The sequence below is a fragment of the Lissotriton vulgaris genome, chromosome 5, assembly GCF_964263255.1.
Source record: "Lissotriton vulgaris chromosome 5, aLisVul1.2, whole genome shotgun sequence".
NCBI lineage: Eukaryota > Metazoa > Chordata > Amphibia > Caudata > Salamandridae > Lissotriton > Lissotriton vulgaris.
Window position 1 is genome coordinate 251,872,542 of NC_141693.1, and position 21,472 is coordinate 251,894,013.

The following is a 21,472-nucleotide window of genomic DNA, read 5'->3' on the forward strand; positions in this document are numbered from 1 at the left end:
AACTTCGCCGCCCACCTGCCTGAGCTAGAGACGGGCCGCCGCGCTGCCCGCGGCGACCCGGAAGTGGCCGGCCGGCCAATCCTAGCGCGGCCGGCTGGAAGTGCCCGCCCCCCGCAGCCCGGGGGAAGAAGGAAGACGGCAAGAAGTATGGCGGCGCCCGCGGGGCTCCCGTGGCCTGGAGGGAGCCCCGGGAGATGCGGAGGACGTTGCCGGTCTCCCATGCCAAAGAGGGAGACCGGAGAAGTGCCAGCGAGATTGCCGCCGTCGATGTTGCCGGTCTCCCATGCCGAAAAGGGAGACCGGAGAAGTGCCGCTGTCGCAAGGTGCAGGTGAGTCGATCTGCTTGCACAGGAGGAGCCCCGGGGAAAGAGAACGTCCCTCCGCGGCCCCGGAGAGTCCCGAGGAGCGGGAGCTCTCGTCCAGCAGCCGCCGGACCCGGTGAGTGCATGCAAGGGGAGAGGGGCGTCGGGACACATTGTCGATGTCCGCCCCTCCCCCCGTAGTAGAAGTCACCATGTCCCCTGCGCCTCTGTCCCGTGCATCCCCGTGCGCCTCCTCCTTCCCTCGTGTCGGGTCTCCTTCTCCGTGGGTCTCAGCCGTCTGGCAAGAAGCTGGGACTCGGGTAAAGATATCCGGGACCGAAGCCGCTGAGGGGGGAGACCTGTTTGTCACCCAGCCCGCGAGCCCCCTACCCTCCCTCCCCGGACGTAAAAGCAGGGTTGATATCCGGACACCACGGGGAGGCCGGGCGGGCTCATCTGCCCGGAACCCCCAGGGTACAGTCTCCAAAAGAGGGCCGCGCCCCCCTACAACGGGGCCTTGGGCAAGAAATAGAAAAGATCTTGGGATCTGACCGCGTAGAGGGTCCTGGCAAAAGGAGTAGCACAAGCCACCGGTGTCAGCGTTTCCAACCAGTTACCTGTCTGTTTCCACCACTTCGTAGGAACATGGCGAGCGCCTCTTACCATATCTCCAACCTGCTGGAGAAAATGACATCCAGCGACAAGGACTTCAGGTGAGTGTTGCGCCTCTTCTGTTTACTTGTCACTTGTATGGGCTGTAAAACACTATGACGAGAAGCTCCCTCACACTACCCGCCAGCTTCTCAAACTCAAGGGCTGGCACTCCTGATTAAATCTACCTCTTCGTATCTACAAGTGCCATAGAGTACTCCCAATTATTGTAGCCCTACAAATCCTTTGCCCGGGCCTCACTCCATCTCACTACATTGCGCCGTGTTATGAGACGTCAAGAGATAATTGGTACCTTGGACAATGACCCAGTCTCCCTATTTTCAAGTTGCGTACTCCGAAGCACACCGCATCGTGTCTATCCCATACTATGGCAGATCCCACTAGAAACATAGTTCCTGAAACCTGCCACATTCGGGCATTGAACTTTCCTTTTATCTCCTAAACCAGAACCCCGCCCCACCTCCTGTTGGGGTTGATATATCATGGGATGGTTCAACCCCACTTAGCCGGCGCTCTTCTCCCCCTTCTATAAGGCAGCTTATGACTTGCAAAAATACCCCGCTTATCTGTCCATCCCTGACACCTCCGCCCATAACCACTTTGTACCCTAAATCATCACAAAAACGGTATTGTCGTCCTCTGTTTGCACCTGTAAGCACGAGGAATTTGCATCACAGTAGCCAATGCTATCCGGTCCCATGTATACAACTACTTTACAGAAGTGATGTACACTTAAAATCCTGGTCATGTAGATCGTCGCAACCCCTCCTTCCATCGACTTAATGTCTCTTGTCAAAGACATACCTCCAGCTCCACAGGCAGGTCCCATGGTGAGGGTGTGGCCTGCTTAGCTTCGAATCATGCCATCATGCCATAAGGGAAATTGTGACAAAGACGGTGCTCTGCCTGCCTCCACTTTAACAATTTTTTTCGTCGACGAGTGCAGCTCATGAGGCATGCATCTACTTTTTTTTTTTTTTTTTAAACTCGCCTGTTTCCATAGTGAGTTGTTGTAACTTCATTCATTTCATTGAGTGTTACTTCAGTATTACTGGTAAAAGTCATCATCACGTCGATTATGTCAGGTTAAAGTAGATTAGCCTTGCCTTTTTATGCAATATTGGGCGCAAACTCTTAGTTAGCTTTTTCTATATCTACTATTTTTGGCAGCCTTGTCATTTGGAATAGAAATGCTTTGCAGGTGCGCATTAGCAGTATAGAGTAACTTGGATTTCTAAGGGCATTCAATGCAAATCATATCGTGAATTTGAGACCATAGTCATGGAAATATGTGCAGTGTTGTCATGGGTTATGCTGAGGTGGCCTTGTAAGTGAGCTGGTACTCCTAATTGCCTCATACCCACTCACACTGGATTAGCTTCATACGCCTAGCCACTCAAAAGATTTGATTGTGCTTCTTTAGTCTTTGCCAGATTAAACCATGCTTGTCAGGTTGACCCTATTTCATATTTATAGATTTCAGTTAACACTTTTCCGCCTCAGGGCGAGTACTATGCAAGGTTGATCCGAGCAACACTTTAAAGCAGCTTTAGTTCATGAGGTGACAGTTGATAGGTAAGAGATATAATTGAGACACAGCTTCGACAGCATGTAACCATCCTTTTGCTTGTTGACCTCACTGGTCCTTTGATTTCTGTGGCCGGGGAAGCACTTAGATGCTGGTTCTGAGATGCATAGGACACCCAACTATAACTTGTATTAAGACCTAGGACAGAGTGTAAGTATCTAGCAGGTAGAACCACCATTCTTCTTAGATATTTCCTTTTTTCTATGCAAGTAACTGACCCAAGAGCAGCTCGATCCAAAAAGTTCAAACATACTGGAGGAAGGGGTGGAAGTATGGTATTCGAACAGGCTTCGAACATTGGTCTTGATTTGGTGATCTAGAGAGGTTTCCTCCCCTCTGTAGCAGAAGCAGCTTTGAAGCAAGTGCGTCAAGGTCTGAGATGTAGGAAAGGTCCATACAGACTTGGCAGCATTACTTCCACTGCTGCTGTGTTCCAATATATCGACTTCTGAAATGTGGGTTTGGGCATTGGCTTAATGCATCCCTACCTGGGAAGTGCTTGTGTGACCTCATGGTCACCGGTTCATTCCCAACGGGCCCACTCAACCTTTCATTCTTCCAAAGTCGATACATTGAGTTGGGTAATAATAAACACCTATTATTTTAGCTCTAAGAGGCCCCAAAGTGTGAAAGTGCTTTTTCTATATCATATGTGAGTTTAAGTAAATTTTCCAACAAAAATATTAGATAGAGTTGACACTAGGCTTGTAAGAGGCTTCCGGCAGGTAGAAGTGCTGACCATTGTGCTTGCATGATTATTTTTTTTTTGTTCTGCTAAAGGGATTAACTTTGCATACAGAAGTGTTCTGGAACATGCACTAATTCAAATCTTTCGGAGAATGCTAGATGGAGAATGCTAACTTTGTTCTTCTAACAGTTGCTGTATTGTCTGTTGCAGTTTTCATTTCCATATGCTCATTATTTTTTTGTCTGTTCATCTAATTTGGAAAGACCACCCTGTGTCCTTCCTGATTTTATTTTCACCCAGTCACTAATCTCAAACTTATACTCCTTTCTCTCCATGCTCACATTTGTCCCCTTGCCTCCTACACCATTTCAACCTTTCAGCCATGCAGGGACCAATTTAGTACCAGGTAAGCATCACACATCTATTGAAATGGGGGTCGCAGTGTGTAGGGCTTGCAGTGTGTGGGGGGGCTCTGTGTGGGTGTGTGTGGAGGGCTCCATGTGGGTGTGTGTGTGGGGGGGGCTTTGTGTGGCTGTGTGTGTGGGGGGCTCTGTGTGGGTGTGTGTGTGGGGGGCTCTGTGTGTGTGTGTGGGGGGGGGGGCTCTGTGTGTGTGGGGGGGGCTCTCTGTGGGTGTTTGTGTGTGTCATTTGCGAGAGATAAAGCTAGTTGCATTGTAAATGACAATGCCATTTATTACGTTTAAAAAAAACACATAAATAAAAATAATGTCAAGAGCAATGCCAATAGCTCTAACTTTAACAAAGGCAAAACCATTGCATTGTAAATGCTTGTTTTCTTTTTTTGTGTAGCAAAAACCGAGGCAAAAATAAAAAAAGTTTTAAATTGTTTTTATTGAAAAAGTAAGCAGGGCATAATACAAGTACGTGGCATCTACATTGGGCATTATGGATTGCAATCAACAGCGACACCACACACATCGCTAATACATGATGCAGCCTAGTTGTCATTGTTGGCACTTTGTGGGACCCCGCCACCACCTCCCTCCCCTCCCTCCCCTCATTCCGACACATCATCCATCTCTTGCATGGGTGGTTCACAGAGATAGCCTCTGAATTTGTTCCAGGCACCCCACACTTTCTCCCATTTTTGGGGGCATCCACAGTGCGTGTATACCAATCTTTCTGCCATCATAGCCGCATCCATATCCTTGCACCATTCTCTAAGTGTTGGCACCTCGCAAGACCCCTAGTTTCTGGCAATATTATGTTTGGCAAACATTGCACCCAGTGTAACCCAGTCTTTAGCAGAGTTGGAAAGATCATTTGGTTCCCATAAATTCAATAGACAACACTTTGGTTCCAGGACAAAAGACACCTCCACCACCTGTGTAAGTGTTCGCATGACTTTGACCCAGTACGCTGGGGCACTGCCATATAGTGTGAAAAACAGTTCCCACCTCCCCACAGTTTCTCAAGCAAAAATGGTGTGTAGCCCTCCCTATGGTGTGGAGGGTGACCCTGGTATAATACACGCAATTAAGTATCTTTAGTCGCACTAAGCGGAGTCTCTAAGGTATGGCCACTTCCCGTGGGATGACACCGGCATCTGCCAGTCTGCATCGTCGATCTCACCCAAGTCAGTGGACCACTTGCGCCTAAGTTTCAGCGTCGGGTCCGGCATGTTATTGATGAGTTAACGATAAGTGAATGAGGTCGCCTTTTTGGGCATGTATTCAGTCAGGAGTCTGTCTTCTAAGGGGGTGGCCTCCGGTATATCGGTGCCATGCGGGAGAACCGAGCCTGGTGTATGACTGATCTGCCTGTACCGAAACCTCTCGGTGGGCGCCAGCTCATATTGGATCCTAAGCTGGTCAAATGACACCATTGTACCCTTCTTCCATAACCCTGGAGATATCTATTAAGTCCCACGCCCGAAATCCCTTACTGTTTCAAATTTTTTCCAGCTGTCGCGCCGACCAGAGTGGAGTCATTTGACTTATAGTACCTTTGCATTTGAGACGTACCGGCACTGCATACCATATGCCGATTGTGTGTACCATCGGTCCTATGAAGGAGGAAGACCTACCCTTATCATATAGTACAGATAGGATTTCTGCTTCCCCCAGCCCCTGTCAGTCTGCCTGGAACGCTGGTTCCGTCTGAGGCATATGTAACCATTGATTAACTATCTTCAATTGGGCTGCTCAGTAATATAACTGAATATCTGGAAGAGCTATTCTGCCGTCGTACCATCCCCGAACTAGCTGTCCCTGTGCTATGCGTGCCGGTTTGCTTCCCCAGAGCAGGCCAGAGACAGCCGCCTCTATCTTCTTGAAATACTTTAGTGGAACAGCAAATTGAGTGTTCTCTAAAACATATAAAAACCGAGGTAGAGTCATCATTTTAAAAAGGGCTGCCTTGCCCGTTAGTGTTAACAGCAGGTCATGCCAGTGTTCCACATCGCGCCAAAACCGCTCGAGGGGGAGCATCAGATTTTTTGGGAAAAATTCCTCTGACCTGGGTGTCGCCCAAATATTTAAAGAAGTCCCCTGTGATTTTGAGTGGGCAGCCTGCCAGGAGCAGTGGAGGCTGGCCTCGCAGGATAAATAAAATCGATTTGGACCAATTGATGGTGTACCCCAACGCCCAACTAAAGATTTCACAAATGTTCAAAAGTACTTAAATAGAGCGTCATGGGGAAGTCAGGTATAGGAGCACATCATCTGCATACAAAGAGATGCGGTCTTCCCAGGTCATTGTCCATTTATGTCCCCGAATCATAGGGTCCCATTGAATCCAAGCTACCAATGGCTTCAGCGCCAGGGCAAAAAGCAATGGAGACAGCGGATAGCCTTGGCGTGTGCCTCGTGCTAGTGGGAAGTCTCTGGAAATATGCCCATTCGCGAGGGGGCGTGGCCACGGAGGCGACCGCAATGGCTGCCTCTGCGTGAAGCTCCGCCGACCGGGCTCCCAACACAGCCAAATAGTATGTAATTCGCCCCATCCTGCCCACATCATCTTTAAATCCGGCAGAGGAAGCGATTCCGCACACTTTGGTGCTTTCGGCAGCTCTGGGGACGGCATTTGCGGACGAAGAGGCGGAGGGGAGTGTAGGCCTCCCGGGCCTTGTCGACATCCTCCCTGCTGCGCCCGACCGCTGGGTAAGTGTGGCTCGGGGTGATCCTGCCGGGCTTTCTGCCCCTTTCCGCGCGGACCGCTGCTTCCCTCCCGGCTGCCTGATTCCCTAGGGCCGTGCTGTTGGGGTGCCGGGCTCCTGGGGCGGTGCCGCGGCTCTTGGGCCTTTGCGTGTCTCGGAGCCGGGGCCACAATTGGCGGGCTCGCTGGTGTGTCTCGGGCTTCGAGGTGGGGCTGGGTGGTTTGTGGCAGCGGGGGTCTTTGGCTGCGGCGTCGGGTGTCCTGGGTGATGACCCCGGTGGTTTAGTGGCGGCCCCTCGTGGAGGACTCCCCCCCACCCCGCTCTATGGGCAGGAGGCGCGGAGGGGGCTGCATTGTGCCTGGTCTGGCTGGCGGACGTCACCTTCGTAGAACACCTACTCATTGATTTGTTTGGCAGGGAAACCTTCACAACTGGTGTTGTGGTGGAACGCGCTCACAGGTCGATTGGGCCTCGCCCTCGCCCAGGCAGCCTCCACGCCCGATCATTGCTAGACTCATGAATTTCCAAGACCGGGATGCCGTACTACGCGCTGCACGTGAGAATGGAGAGGTTCAGTGGCAGGGCAGTTCTCTGTCCTTTCTCCCTGATTTCACGCTGATGGTTCAGGAGGCGAGACGCAAGTTCTCTGGAGTCAAGGCGACCCTACGTAACTTGGGCCTTAAATATGTCATGATGTATCCGGCGAGGTTGAAGCTTGATGTGTCCGGTAGATATCGTATCTTTGATTCCCCCACGGAGGCACAAGAATTCTGCCAGAACTATAAAAAACAGGGGTCTCAGGCTGCCCCCGGCTCTGCACCGTGTTCCCCGACCCGTGGAGACTCACAGAGCAGCGTTGATCTTTTTACCGACCCTAACCCGGGTTGATTTTGTCACACAACTTTTTTCCTTGTACTGCTTATTGTTTTGAATGATTTGATGTGGTCTTCTTTCTTTATCTCTTTATACTCTTTTTGCTACACTGTTTTTTGCTGCCATTAACAGTATGGATGCCTGTTAGGCGTGGCGTTGCTACCCCTCATGGCGAATGCCCTATTGTCTTTCTTTACGAGGGTTTTTTTTTGATGTTCCATTGTTTCATGGATTGGCTAAGTTACACTATACGTGCTTATTGGGTATGCCTCTATGGGGATGTCAAGAGGCTGGTGGTGGGTGGGGTGTATTTTGTTTTTGTACTTATTTTACTATGTTGACACTCCTGATGCAGTTGTGAATGATCTGAGTAGCGCATTATTCAACACTTCTTCCCTTTTGCTTGTTTTATGGCCAAAGTAGGCCTTCAGTCTGGTTCTTCCAGACTTTCTTTGATGTCCTGGAATGTTCGTGGCCTCAACAATACCAGAAAGCGCAAACAGGTTTCCAGTTATGTATCACGGCATACCATTGATGTGCTTTTCCTTCAAGAAACACACTTGGCACATGCAGATTCTGCTTCTGTTGCTAGGAGTTGGGGTGCCCATTGTGTTTTCTCAAATTTTAGTAGGTATGCTAGAGGCGTTGCCATACTAATACACAAGCGGGTGCCTTTCGTGTTGTCCAGCTGCACCACGGACAGTGAGGGTAGATATGTAATAGTCACTGGTGTGCTCATGGGGTCTAAGATTACGTTTGTAGGTGTTTACGATCCTAACGCAAATTCCCATTCCTTTTTTCAGGACTTGCAGGTGAAATTGCTTAGTTCAGATATCGATTTGCTGGTTATTGGAGGAGATTTTAAGTTGCTAATGAACCCCTCCAGAGGCAGCACCTCTCCTTCCCCTGATATCAAGGCCCGCTCCCGTCCAGTGTTGTCAGACATTTGCTCTCATTTCTCCCTTATTGACATAGAAGCCCGACTTCACTCGCATTCCCCCGCTTACACGTACCATTCTACGTACCATAACACTAGAACTAGAATTGACTACTGGCTCCTCTCCCCTGTGGTCGCTGGTTGGGTGGAGGGCCTTCTCACCCTCCTGCAAACATTGTCAGACCACTCCCCCATTGTCTTACCACTCCCCCATTGTATTGACGCTGCAGATTCCCAGACTGTGGGGCTATGAAAGACAGTGGCGTTTCCCCGGTAGAGCCTTAGCAGACCCTGTTTTCACGGAGGAGGTCCGTGGTGCCATTGAGGACTATTTTGACCTTAACACCGGATCTGTTGAGTCCTGGGCTACACTGTGGGAGGGATTCAAGGCCACTATTCGTGGGGTGTGCATTGCCAAACATGTGGGTGCCTTGCTAGACATATGTTCCACTTTGTCCCGGATTGAGAGGGACATCTCTGTAATTGACGGAGATCTGATGACAAACCCGACAGAGGCTGGTGAAGCCAAACGCTTGGAATTACTAATGGAGTTTCGGGAGGCTGCAGAACGGGAACTGCGGTTTCTGTGCAAACAATACATGGCCCGCATGTATGGTGAGGGTGATAGGCCTGGCAAACTATTGGCGCAGCTACTTCGCCCTCCTCACCAGGCATCATACATCTCGGAAATAGTTATCTCGCAGGGTACAAGACAATATTCCACCCCCGACGTTTGTGACACCTTTTTGTCCTATTACAAGACTCTCTACACTTCTACACTTTCAGGAGACCGGAAGGATCCCGGTCTTTATTTGAATTAGATCGCCATGGTCTATCTCGAAAAACACATGCAGGAATTTCTTGCCCCACCCATCACTCCAGATAGCATTATCGAAGCCATTGATGCATTGAAACGTTCCTCTGCACTGGGCCTTGATGGCTTCTCTGCTGATTTTTATAAAGCGTACAAAGAAGAGCTGGTTCCGAGATTGGTGGAGGTGTACGCTGAGGCGCTAGAGTCTGGTATATTACCACCGACTCTCCGTGAGGTGGTTATTGTTCTTCTCCCTAAGCCTGGCCGTGACCCTTCCGTTTGTGGCTCATACAGACCCCTTTCATTATTGAACTTAAACTATAAGATACTCGCTAAGGATCTGGTCATCTGACTTTTGCTTTTGATGGAATCCATTATCTCGCCGGTACAGTCGGTGTTTGTCCCACATCGATCCACCTCTTTAAATTTGAGGACATTGTTTTCGGTTTTGCATAAGATTGATCCTTCTACTCCGGCCGCTGCTGTGTTTTTGGACGCTGAGAAAGCGTTTGACACGTTAGAATGGTCCTTTTTTATCAGTTATGAGGCGTATAGGCATGCCTGAGATGTTTGTATCCACAGTTGCTGTATTATACACCGCGCCTACGGCCCGGCTCCATTTGAATGGTACCATCTCTGAGAAGTTCTCATTGTCGCGCGGCACGCGGCAAGGATGTCCCCTCCCCGTTGTTGTCCATCCTGGCAATGGACCCTTTGGTCTGCCATTTTCTAGAGAACCACCTCCACCGGGGTATCCAGTTTCGTACTGGACCTCTTCTTCTTTCTTTATACGCCGATGACATAATTTTGTATGGCAGAACGCCTCAGAATAATCTAGAGCTTTAGTGTTGGAATTAACCCGTTTTGGAGAGTACTTGGGCCTCTGCATTAACTGGCACAAGTCCGTCCTCTTTCCACTCACCCCCTCCACTCTACCATGGAACTGCACCTTCCCTCTTGAGTGGAATACTGACTCGGTAAGATATTTGGGGATCCATATCCACCTCGATACGGTTTCCATAATTAGGCTGAACTACGGCCGTGCTCTTGACTTCCTGGAAGACCATCTTGAACGATGGATTCACCTTTCTTTATCCATGGCCGGCCGGATTGCTATATTAAAAATGATTGTTCTACCTCGCTTTTTATACCTTTTTAATAATATCCCAATTCCACTTACCAAGATTTTTTTTTTTTGCACCTTTGTTCCTTACTGTTGCTTTTAGTTTGGGGTGACAACACTCCACGTGTGTCTTGGCGTTTCTTGACGCTCCCTTATGAGAGGGGTGGCTTTGGGGTTCCCGATTTCTTTCTTTATTTTTTGGTCGTACAATGTTCCTATGCCTATTCCTGGGTCCACCCGGATTGCAGGATTTTATATTTGAAGCCTGAGGCTGACCTGTTGTTGCCTGTTCCGCTTAACGCCGTTCCCCCCAGGGGTATTCCTCGTGACCCGCAGGATATACAAAAAGTTTCGTCCACCTGCTGGGCTTGGGAAAGGCTGAGCAGGCTGCTTCAAGTGGACAGATTATATTCCCCCGCCCTTCCTTTGCCCAATGCCCACTGGCTTCCCATTACCGGCGAACCCGTGGTCCAGCGCACACTGTCCAAATATCAACTCCACACAATAGGCGACCTGTTCCCGGAGGGGAATGCCCTCTCCATAACTGAAGACCAGCATTTTGTCAACCGTACCTTTATGGACTCTTTCATTTTGACTAGGCTCCGGTCCTTGCTACACGCCGAGTTCCCGATTCCTCCCGATGACATTGCACCTCTCACATTTATCATACAGAACCGGTCTGGGGCACACATGGTCTCTAAGCTGTACAAATTGTGTCTGGACTTGCTTCCTTCTTCGGATTTCAAGGTACGTGCTGCGTGGGAATTGGACCTGGGTTACCCAATGACGGACGATCAATCGGCGTGGTGCTGTGGGGCTACGAGAGATGTGTCCATCAATAGCAGACACAAACTCATCCACTTCAAGTTTTTGAGACTACTGTATCACACTCCTGCCCTTTCCTATAAGATTGACCCTTGCAGGCCTCATTGCTGTCCTATGTGCAGGGCTCCACAGGCTGATTTTTCCCACCTTGCTTGGACATGCCCTCTTTTGCATGATTTCTGATTCCAGGTGCATCACATTTTTGGTGATATACTGGGCATTGTATTAACTCTCACCCCAGAGATTGCCCTACTGGGATATGTCGCTAATTTTCCTTGCCCTGTCCGTAAACTAGCTGCACTCTGTTTTCTGTAAGCAAAGCGCGAAGTTGCATTGCTTTGGTGCTCTAGACCCGCTCCAAGTTCACGATCTTGGCTTAGAAGCATGGCTTTCTGCAATGTTAACTGCGTAGAATATTCTACACAGATCCCACTTGCATCACGTCCGGTTGACATTTGGGGCCCATATCGTGCATACATTGCTAGGATTACTGAGGAACAGCAATCTCAGTTGATGTGCTCCATTGTCCCGGAGGGGGTTGGGTTGTCTTACAAATACGGATGTGTTGGTGGTGCTCGTACTATTCCCCTTGCTTCAGTCCCTCTTGAGGTGTCTTCCAGGGCCAATTAATGCTTAGATGTTGCATGCTGATCAACGCTCTACTATGTGGAGACAGCTTTCAGTTTTTATGTGTTGTTCACTACCCTGGAATGCCCTGTACATGGGTACATGTGATGCGTGATTTGTAACGTTATTTGAGCATAACCAGGGATCATACTATTATTATGCTTTTTTTGTATGATATGCGCTGCTCTCACTCTTCCACATGTTTGTTCATTTGTCATGTTTATTTTGTCCCTGCATCAATGATATATTTGCTGGAACTGTTTTATTTTCTTTTTTCATTTTGAAAATTATAAAGTTAAAAAAAAAAAAGAATATGCCCATTCGCAACCACGTGCGCCAGAGGGTGTGAGTACAAGTGCACCCATGCACAAAATTTGGGGCCGAAGCCTAGATGTCGGAGAACCGCAAATAAATACTGCCATTCTACCATGTATTGAGAGAGAGGATAATAGCAGGTTCTTGAAGATATGGCATGCGCGCTAGCACTGCCTGTACCCTTCTGACATTAAATGCAGTGCTCCTATTGGGCATAAACCCGGACTGGTCCGGTTGAACTAGGGTCTCAAGGTGCGGGCTCAGGCGTATGGCAATCGGTTTTGCAAGAATCTTAGCTTCAGCGTTGAGTTAAGATATTGGGCGATACGAGGAACAATCGTCCGGGGGTTAACAAAGGTTTAGGACCTTTACTATGCTAGCCATTCGTTGATCGCGTGGTAGCTCCCCAGCTTTCAGACTGTCTAAAAACATTTTTAAGAGATGTGGGGCATTTAGATCCGATCTTCGTTTATAAAGTTCAATGGGTATTCCATTGGGCCCCACCGCCTTCCCAGACTGCAGGGAGTGGATGGCAGTTTGCAGTTCCTCAACTGTGAGGTCGGCTTCCAGCGAGCGTGCCGCCTCCACTGACAGGGCAGGCATTTTGATATCTTTGATGTAGGTCTGAGCCTCTTCTGTGTCATGTGTGAGCCCGAAGTGTATACCTGCTCAAAATACCCGGCCAGTGTATCCACTATGTCGTGTGGAGTGGACACTATATCTCCAGACGGAGTACGCAGCTGCGCTATCGTTCTCTGTGCTCTTTCCTTCCTGTCCAGCCACGCAAACAGCTTGCCTGCCTTATCCCCCACTTCGTAAACCGGGTGTCGGGTAGCCTGCAGCTGCATCCTAACCTGTTCACGTTGGTGTTCCCTAAGTTCACATTGTTTAAGGCGTAAGGCTTGTGCTGTCGCTGGAGAGGGATTCTCAGCATGGTGAGTAGTAACCTCGGCCAGGTCAGTTTCCAAGGCATCTAACTCGCCCTGAGCTGCACGTCTATGGCCTGCTATGGAGGCAATAGGCTGCCCCCTCAGTTTTGTATGCTTCCCACAAAATACTAGGGGATTGCACTGAGGACACATTTTCTTGGAAGTAATGCTTTGTAACTTTAACAATATCTTTACGTATCCTGGGGACTTGTAAATAAGATGAGTAAAATCCGCTTTCGCGCCTTAGCGTGTATCACATAGGTCAGAGAGACTGGCGAGTGGTCCGAAATGCCATGGGTACAAATCTCAGTGTCTGTCAAATGGGGCAAGCAGAAAGCAGGAAGTAGTCTATACGGGACAGGCTGTTCTGTACACCAGATTGGAACATGTAGTGCCGTGTGGTGGGATGTCTATACCTCCATGCGTCTGTGAGACCCAGAGCGTCAATAAATCCTTTCATACAGGAACCGCCTGCTATATCTGTCTTGGGGGGGCTACCGGTCCCTAGTGCTGTCCAACACAGTATTAAAATCTCCCCCCAGAAGCAGCTCTCCTTCCGGTAGACTTAGGATAAATGGGCTAAGCGCTGGGAAGGCCACAGCCTGGAGGGTGGGGGAATGTACACTGATACAATATTAAAGCTCCTCCCTTCCCACTGACATGATATGGCTGCAAACCGTCCCTGGTCATCCGTCCGGGTGTGTTTTACAATCAATGGGAATTGTTTACGCACTAAAATGCCCACACCCCTAGAGCCTGACAAACTCAGAATGTACCTCCATTTTGTATCCCCGGCGGACCATGGCCCTACATGCCGAACCCACAAGGTTTGTCTCCTGCAGCAGGGCCATGACAAGGTCAGACCATAGACTGGCCAAATTCTATATTCAGGGCACAATGAAACCTTCTAGCACCGCTTTTAAGCAGCAGGGCCGTGCTCCTAGGGCTTATCATCGAGTGACCCCAGACATGCTGGCTCAGGCTGTTCTGGATCACCCCTGCCCCCTTACAGGAGATCTGGAGAGGGACTTGGACTCCTTGCAAGTGTGGCTACTAGACAGGCTAAACGATCTCGCCCCTGTGATGACCCCCCGATTAACACCTAAGCGGGTTTCTGCTCCTTGGTTTACTGAGGCGCTGTCGGCCTCTCGTCGGCAGTGTAAGGTAGCTGAAAGAGCTTGGCGCTCACAATATGACCCTGTGGCAAGGTTGGCCTATAGGGTTGCTGTTAAGGCTTATCATCGGGACATCCGCCTAGAAAAAAAAGCCTATCTTGCAAGGAGGATAGATGCCGCTTCTAATTCTTGTAAAGAGATTTTTACAATTGTCAGAGAATTCATGGCCCCCCGATCTAAGGAGACCCAAGCTGTCCCTTCAGAGTCCTGGGCTTCCGATCTTGCAAATTTCTTCACCAACAAGATAAAACTGATCCAAGACTCTTTCCCTCTGGTGGCGACTGCTGTTCCGGCCAGCCCCGAGGATGGATCAGTTTTCTTGGCCCCTTTGGGCCCAGTTTTGACCGCTTTTCCAGCGATTTCAGCCCCTGCTTCTTTGACACTTATGGGCAATCTTATATCTGGGTCGCCTCTTGACCCCTGCCCGGCCAACTTTTTGGCAAAAATGGCGGAAGTTATAAATCCGCTGGCGAATCCACTCTTGAATCTCTCTTTGAGCCAGGGAGTGGTTCCGCAGGCCTGGAAGTAGGCAATGGTCATCCCCTTGCTGAAGAAGCCTGGTCTCGATCCGGAGGTTCTGGCCAACTATAGGCCGATTTCTCTCCTCCCTGCTCTTACAAAAATCTTAGAGAAGCACGTGCATATGGTGCTTTCTAATTTCTTGGAAACTCATGATGTACTGCATGCCACTAAATCTGGCTTCCGCCCCAATCTAAGCACCGAGACGGCGCTTTTTGAGGTGTCCGAAGCCATTAAAGAGGTACTTGACTCCGGGGGCAAAGCCATGCTTGTCATGTTAGATTTGTCGGCGGCTTTTGACACCGTCCCCCACGAGGGTCTCCTCTCCAGACTCTATGAGATCGGTCTGAGGGGGACGGAGCTCAGCTGGTTTAGATCTTTTTTAGCTGGCCGTCGACAAACGGTCTGGGCCTCTCCTAACTCGGCCGTGATGCCGCCTCTGGGAGTCGGAGTTCCACAGGGTTCTGTGTTAAGCCCGACTCTTTTTAACATCTTTATGACCCCTCTGGCGGCATTGGCGGAGTCTTTCGGGGCCCAGATCGTATCCTATGCCGATGACACCCAGCTCCTCTTCTCATGTAAGAAAGGAGGAGATTTTGATGGAGAGAGTATCCGGGAGTGCCTTGGGGCTGTTTTTAAATGGTTCCAGCTGAACAGCCTCAAGTGCAACTCAGATAAATCTGAGGTACTCTTCTTCGGATGTTCATCGGATCCGGACTGGCAGGCATGGTGGCCTATTAATATGTTCCCTCTGTCTTGTTCGTCCCAGCTGGCTAAGAACTTGAGGGTCAAGATGGACAAGGGTCTGACGTTGAGATCCCAGATCCTTGGCTTAACGGGAACATGTTTTGGTCTTCTCAAGATGCTCCGGAAGTTTTTGCCTCTTCTCTCAGAGGAGCATAGGAAGATGACAGGGCAGGCCCTGATTGGCTCAAGATTGGATTATTCCAACGTCCTTTATCTGGGCCTGCCAGAATATCTACTGCAGCGGCGCAAGTCGTTCAGAACGCGGCCGCGAGGGCCATCTATGGTCTAAATAGGCGAGCCAGTGCTGCCGGCCTGTTGCAGTCACTTCATTGGCTGCCTATCCGGAAGCGGATTGCCTTTAAGGCTTTGACCCTGGCCTATAAGGCCCTTCATGCTGTGGGAGCAAAGTATCTCCAAAGGAGACTTGCCTTTTACCATCCGGCCCGCTCTCTAAGATCAGAATCTTTGTCTCTTGCGGTGGTTCCGCGAGTAAAGAGAGCCCGCATTGGAGGCCGCTCCTTTGGGTTGTTGGCGCCACAGCTGTGGAACACTCTGCCGTTGACATTGCGCGGTGCCACTAATTTGCTTGCCTTTAGGAAGGGCCTCAAAACCTGTCTTTTTGCCCTTTAGGCCATCACCCCTCTGTGTTGTTTCTTTTTTTGATCTTTCATCACTGTGTTGTGTTATTCTGCTCTAGGTCTCAATAAAAGCGCCGGGACACTCTTTTTGAGTAGCTGTGCGCTATACAAAACCGCGTAGACTGACCCAGCCAAAAGGCTCTAAGGGTAGCTACGATGTCAAGGACAAGATAGTCTTTAGCATAACATACACATAATTTACAAATAATTTACAAATACAGGCTAACAGTCAGTATAGGAACCCTGTCTACAAAGCACCACATTAATTAGGAAACTATAATCTTTACCAGTGTAAAAACAATTTATTAAAAGCAATACAGTTTAAGTTCGCATTCATAAAACAATTATACATTCAAACATATATTAAAAAACCTAAGAGTCGACGCGGCGTTTCGGTGTCTTGTTTCGATGATAACACCTTCTTCAGGACAGGTTTTTTAGTTAAAAAAATCTCTCAGAAATAGAGGGATTTAGGGAATTCGAGGTCTCATGAGGGTACAGTTTTTTTCAGTCATTAGTCTGACTCTCATGGACTTATCTTCCTTTGATGTAGTTTAAAAACAATTTTGTTCCACCTGGATATAGGTATTCAATAAAATTATCTGTGCTGTATCAGGGGTGACCACCGTATATCAATTCGGCTGTTTAGCATGTAACTTTAGTTGTATCGGGTTGGGGATGATCCAACTTATCTCTTGTAGGTAGCGGTCTTCAGATTTGTTACATTCCCTTCTACCAAAACCTGGTCCTCATACAGCTTCCATGGGGAAGCTGTATGAGGACCAGGTGACAGGGAGGCCGATACACAGGAAAAAGCACTATTCTGAGAATTAAGAAGGAATAGTAAGCGAATTGGTAGAAGGGAATGTAACAAATCTGAAGACCGCTACCTACAAGAGATAAGTTGGATCATCCCCAACCCGATACAACTAAAGTTACATGCTAAACAGCCGAATTGATATACGGTGGTCACCCCTGATACAGCACAGATAATTTTATTGAATACCTATATCCAGGTGGAACAAAATTGTTTTTAAACTACATCAAAGGAAGATAAGTCCATGAGAGTCAGACTAATGACTGAAAAGAAATGTACCCTCATGAGACCTCGAATTCCCTAAATCCCTCTATTTCTGAGAGATTTTTTTAACTAAAAAACCTGTCCTGAAGAAGGTGTTATCATCGAAACAAGACACCGAAACGCCGCGTCGACTCTTTGGTTTTTTAATATATGTTTGAATGTATAATTGTTTTATGAATGCGAACTTAAACTGTATTGCTTTTAATAAATTGTTTTTACACTGGTAAAGATTATAGTTTCCTAATTAATGTGGTGCTTTGTAGACAGGGTTCCTATACTGACTGTTAGCCTGTATTTGTAAATTATTTGTAAATTATGTGTATGTTATGCTAAAGACTATCTTGTCCTTGACATCGTAGCTACCCTTAGAGCCTTTTGGCTGGGTCAGTCTACGCTGTAGGGTATATACCCCCACCAACTAGGGACTCTTTGTGTTTTTTGCATATTGGTTTACCCAGTCCCTCACTGGTCTTTGGGTACCTCCCTCATTGTGTTGTTGCGCTATACAAAACCGAACATAACATAACATAACATAACATAACATAACATAACATAACAAGGGAGTCACCTGGGACGTCGGGGGGTCACCAGTACCAACCCCAGAGTGTGTTAACATTGTCCCTAATGCCATAAGTAGTGTAGGGTGTCAAACAATCCCCAATGCAGTATGCCCAAAAAACTGTAACAGGTATACATTTTGATGCTCATTGCCCTATGCAAAAAAACAGCGAACCATAAAACAACTCTCAACCACCCCTCCCCTCCCACCCCCCCTCCCTGCCTCCCTGCTCGACGGATTTACAACTACCCGCCACCCCAACAAAGCAGAGTGCTTAATACCCTTTCCCAGTTCTTCAATAAAGGAGGTAAGAGAAAACGACTTCCGCCCCTCCAGAACCCCCCACCCAGAAAACTGCATCGACCCCTTGCCCCTCTCGAGTTTCGTCCAATATACGAAAAGGAAGACAACCGTCAAAAGTGCCCCTTAGTATCATCATGGCAGGCAACACACACATGGTATATCCAAAAGTACCTGGTCAGGGGCAGTTTAAAGTGTCCACACTTTTACATCTTTGCAGTAAACAGTTCAAAGATACCAGAAATGAAAGTGTCCTGAGGAAGTGAAGCAGCAACGGTTTCACGGTACTCCAGGTCGTTCCATCACCCAACACCTTGCACCCTATCGAAGACTTGTGCTCACTCTTGTTCCATGTCCGCCTGTTGGTCGTTGCGCCATGCGTCGCGGTGTCCTGTGCGGCCCAGTTGTGTGGCCTTTCGCCAGCCATCCAGCCAGTCCTTTACTTCTTCAGGCGTAGAGAAGAACCACGCCTTACCCTCGGCTTCCACTCCCAATTTGGCCGAAAACAGCATGGAGTACTTTATTTCACATTTCCGGAGGGCCTTCTTAATGTCGAGAAAGCCTCTGCGCTGTTTCGTGACTGCTGCAGTGTATTCTGGAAAAGTCGTGATAGTGGCATTGTCTATCCGGATCGGAGGAGCTTTTCAGACGGTCTGCAGGAGTGCATCTCTGTCTCTGAAATTAAATATGCGGGCCAAGATGGGCTGCGGAAGAGCCCCCGGCTTCAGTCTGCTACCCGGGACCCGATGTGCCTGCTCAACTGACAAGAAGTTGGACAGACCTCGCGGCTGGAGGTGAGTCGTAATTAAGTCCTCCACAAAGAGATCTGGCAGGCCCCCCTGCTGTCTGCGGCACGTAAATAAGGCGAATGTTGTTCCGCCTTGATCGCCCGTCCTGATCCTAGAGTCGGGCCGCCAGAAGCTTGTTGTCCGCCTCCAGTTGCTGGACCTGTTTTTTAAGGGTGGAGGTTTCAGATGACACCTCGGTGGACATTTTATCAAAATCTGCGCGAATCAGGGCAAGATCAACTGCGAGAGTACCAATGCGTGAGTCTACCTTATTAAGGGTGGTCATGATGTCTTGTAGGGTCACCTCTAGCGTGACTCCACCATTTGCCCCAGCAGACGAAGGAACATCTTTGTCTTGCACGTCCCCCTGCGATTTTGTAAATGCGAATTTGTCCAGCTTCACCTGATTAGTCCCCTTCATGCTCCTGTTGCTCATGGAGGCCGTAGAGGTGATGGACCCGTGTGGATCAAGGCCGTGGATCGTCGCCGCCTGCTTGACAGAACACTATGCTGCCAGGGCCTGTAGGGTAACCCAGACCCCAAATCCTCAGGGCCGCCCAAAAATGTTTCAGAAACCGCGTGTCACCAAATGCGTGCCTATGCTGGCTGGCAATTAGAGCAGAGGGGCCTGGTCCCTCGCCATTCCCCACCACTCCGCAGGATACAATCAGTGCGCACGTCTTGATTGTAGGTGGGGTAGCTGCTGCGCAGACAACAGGTCTAGAATGCAAATGTTCCACTGTGACTCATGCCCGCCTTGGAAAACAGGGTGCAGAACCTTCCTTAACCGATTAGCCTAGACTGGTGAGGCAACCCCAGGAACAGGCGTATTTTGAGCAGTGTCGGAGGCAGCTCGCAATAGTTAAATTAAATATAGTCTGTGAGTGGGAGGTAACCCACCAGCGAAGCCTGATGTGTCTCAGCACTATCCTCAGTGGATATTTGGCCCTTTCACTGCGAGCGGCAGCACGTTCATCAGTAATGGCGGCAGGGGACCCTCGACCGCCCTCGTTCTGGCCGCCACGAGGAACACACTATGGCTGCGCAAAGGGGATATCGCCGAACCCTGCCTCCAGCCGCAGGGCCCGGTGGTCAGGCGCCGCCACCCACTGTACCTCGGAGGGGGGGAGTTCTCCACCAGCCGCTACTTCCGCTCCTCCCCGATCTGATCTTCAGGCCGCCTCCGCCGGGCACTCCTCAAACTCCAGACCCCGGCTGCCGTCTGCGTCCTGGGCCTCAAAGCGCTGCCCTCTGCCGCCTTCTCAGGGAGTGTCGGCCAGTAGCCAGACTGGCGTCGCTCGATACCGGGCACTTTCCGCCGCCTCCTCTTCCTCTTGTGGGCAAAACAGGTCACAGATAACTAAGCAGATAGACTGGGCTCACTGTCGGGAGCTCGGAGCCTCTCTAAGTTGCGGCCATGTTCTTTGGCTGCTAGCCACGCCCCTGTGTGAGGAAGAATTTTTAAGTGAAAAATGAGTAAGAACAGGTTGTTTCTCTCTATATGTCTCTATCTCCCGCTAAATTATTATCTTGGAAAACATCCTTTTTAATCATATTTTTAAAGCATCCTCTGAAATGTAGTTTTAGATTATTTTATTATGCATTTTTCGTAGTGTACTTTTGTATTGTTTTGCATTGTATTGTATTTATTCAAATCAAAAACATCTTTATTTCGGTACATTTAGTACCATAAAAGATGCATCAAAAACACAACATATACATTAAAATTCATACGTTTGAGCATAATTGACTTAATTAATTAATTAATTAATTAAAAAGTAACAAACGAGATAAAGACAAATGACAAATGTTCTGGAAGACAGTGTGAGGGCGATTATCATTACATTTATAACTCCCATAAATAGTTAGGATTAAAAAGGCATATATACAAGAATAAAAATACATAAAACTTACCAGACAAATCACGACATCCAACATTAGATAATGATTGGAGCGGATTTATAAATATTCTATCATTTCATTAAACCATATAACATAGAGCAACTACTAATTTTTAAAACAAATATTATATACTAAAATTTTAGACCCAATTTAATCCTCATGAAGTTTACGGCTAACAAGAATCTGCTGATACCACAGACAATAACCTAGCTGGTGTCAGTTTTTATAATCCTTCCTGCCTCTTTATATGATCTTACGCCTAAATTTAGGCAAAGAGGTCTAATCCATTTTTTTCTTGGTGCCACATAGGCCGGGCAAAAAAACAAAACATGAAGTTCATCTTCCTTAACTTCATCTTGGCATAGAGTGCATTGATCATTATTGTTATTATTTGACTATCTAGCTACACTTTCATTGGTCCTCAAGATACCATATCTATATTTCATATAAAGTGTCTTAGCTAATGGTGGATGTACCTCATCTAAAAAGCATTCATAATATGCTGAGTCTTTGAACATGAGGAAACTGTTAGTTATTGATCCGTACACTCTTCCATTCAACACATTGTGATTCAGATATGCCCAAAAGGATGATTTTTTTTTCAAAGTTGCAGATAATGTGGAAGGATCATCCCAAAAATGAACTAAACCAATTTTTGTTAACCAAGTTCTGATATGTTTAAACCATGGAATTTTATGACAGCAATCCAAGTCCATTATTTCTTTCAGACCATCCTTATAATTTGTCAGCTCAGGGGTCGACCAAAGTCTAAACCCATAGCATCAAGGGTCTCAAAATTGCGTGGTGGTCAGTGCGTTTCAGATTAAGATCTAAAATTAGTGGTACTAAAGGTGTGCTAACCTGTAATCTTAACAAGGCTCTAAGGAATTTGTTTTCATCAGCTTCAAAAGATTTTTTACATATGGGCCCCCATAATTCAGCTTCATATAAT

General features: G+C 48.1%; 1 protein-coding gene across 4 annotated transcripts in view; it reads left to right on the forward strand.

Annotated features, from left to right (window-relative positions):
* LOC147710628 (F-box only protein 6-like) overlaps positions 1 to 21,472 on the forward strand; it is a 208,027-nt gene that overhangs the window by 57,827 nt on the left and 128,728 nt on the right. Inside the window, exon 3 of one of the 4 annotated variants that reach the window (XM_086921304.1) lies at positions 3,631 to 3,656. The exons of the other annotated variants lie outside the window; for them this stretch is intronic. Coding sequence (XP_086777430.1) covers positions 3,631 to 3,656 — 26 coding nt within the window. The remainder of the gene's footprint in view (positions 1 to 3,630; positions 3,657 to 21,472) is intronic. 4 annotated transcript variants of the gene reach the window in all.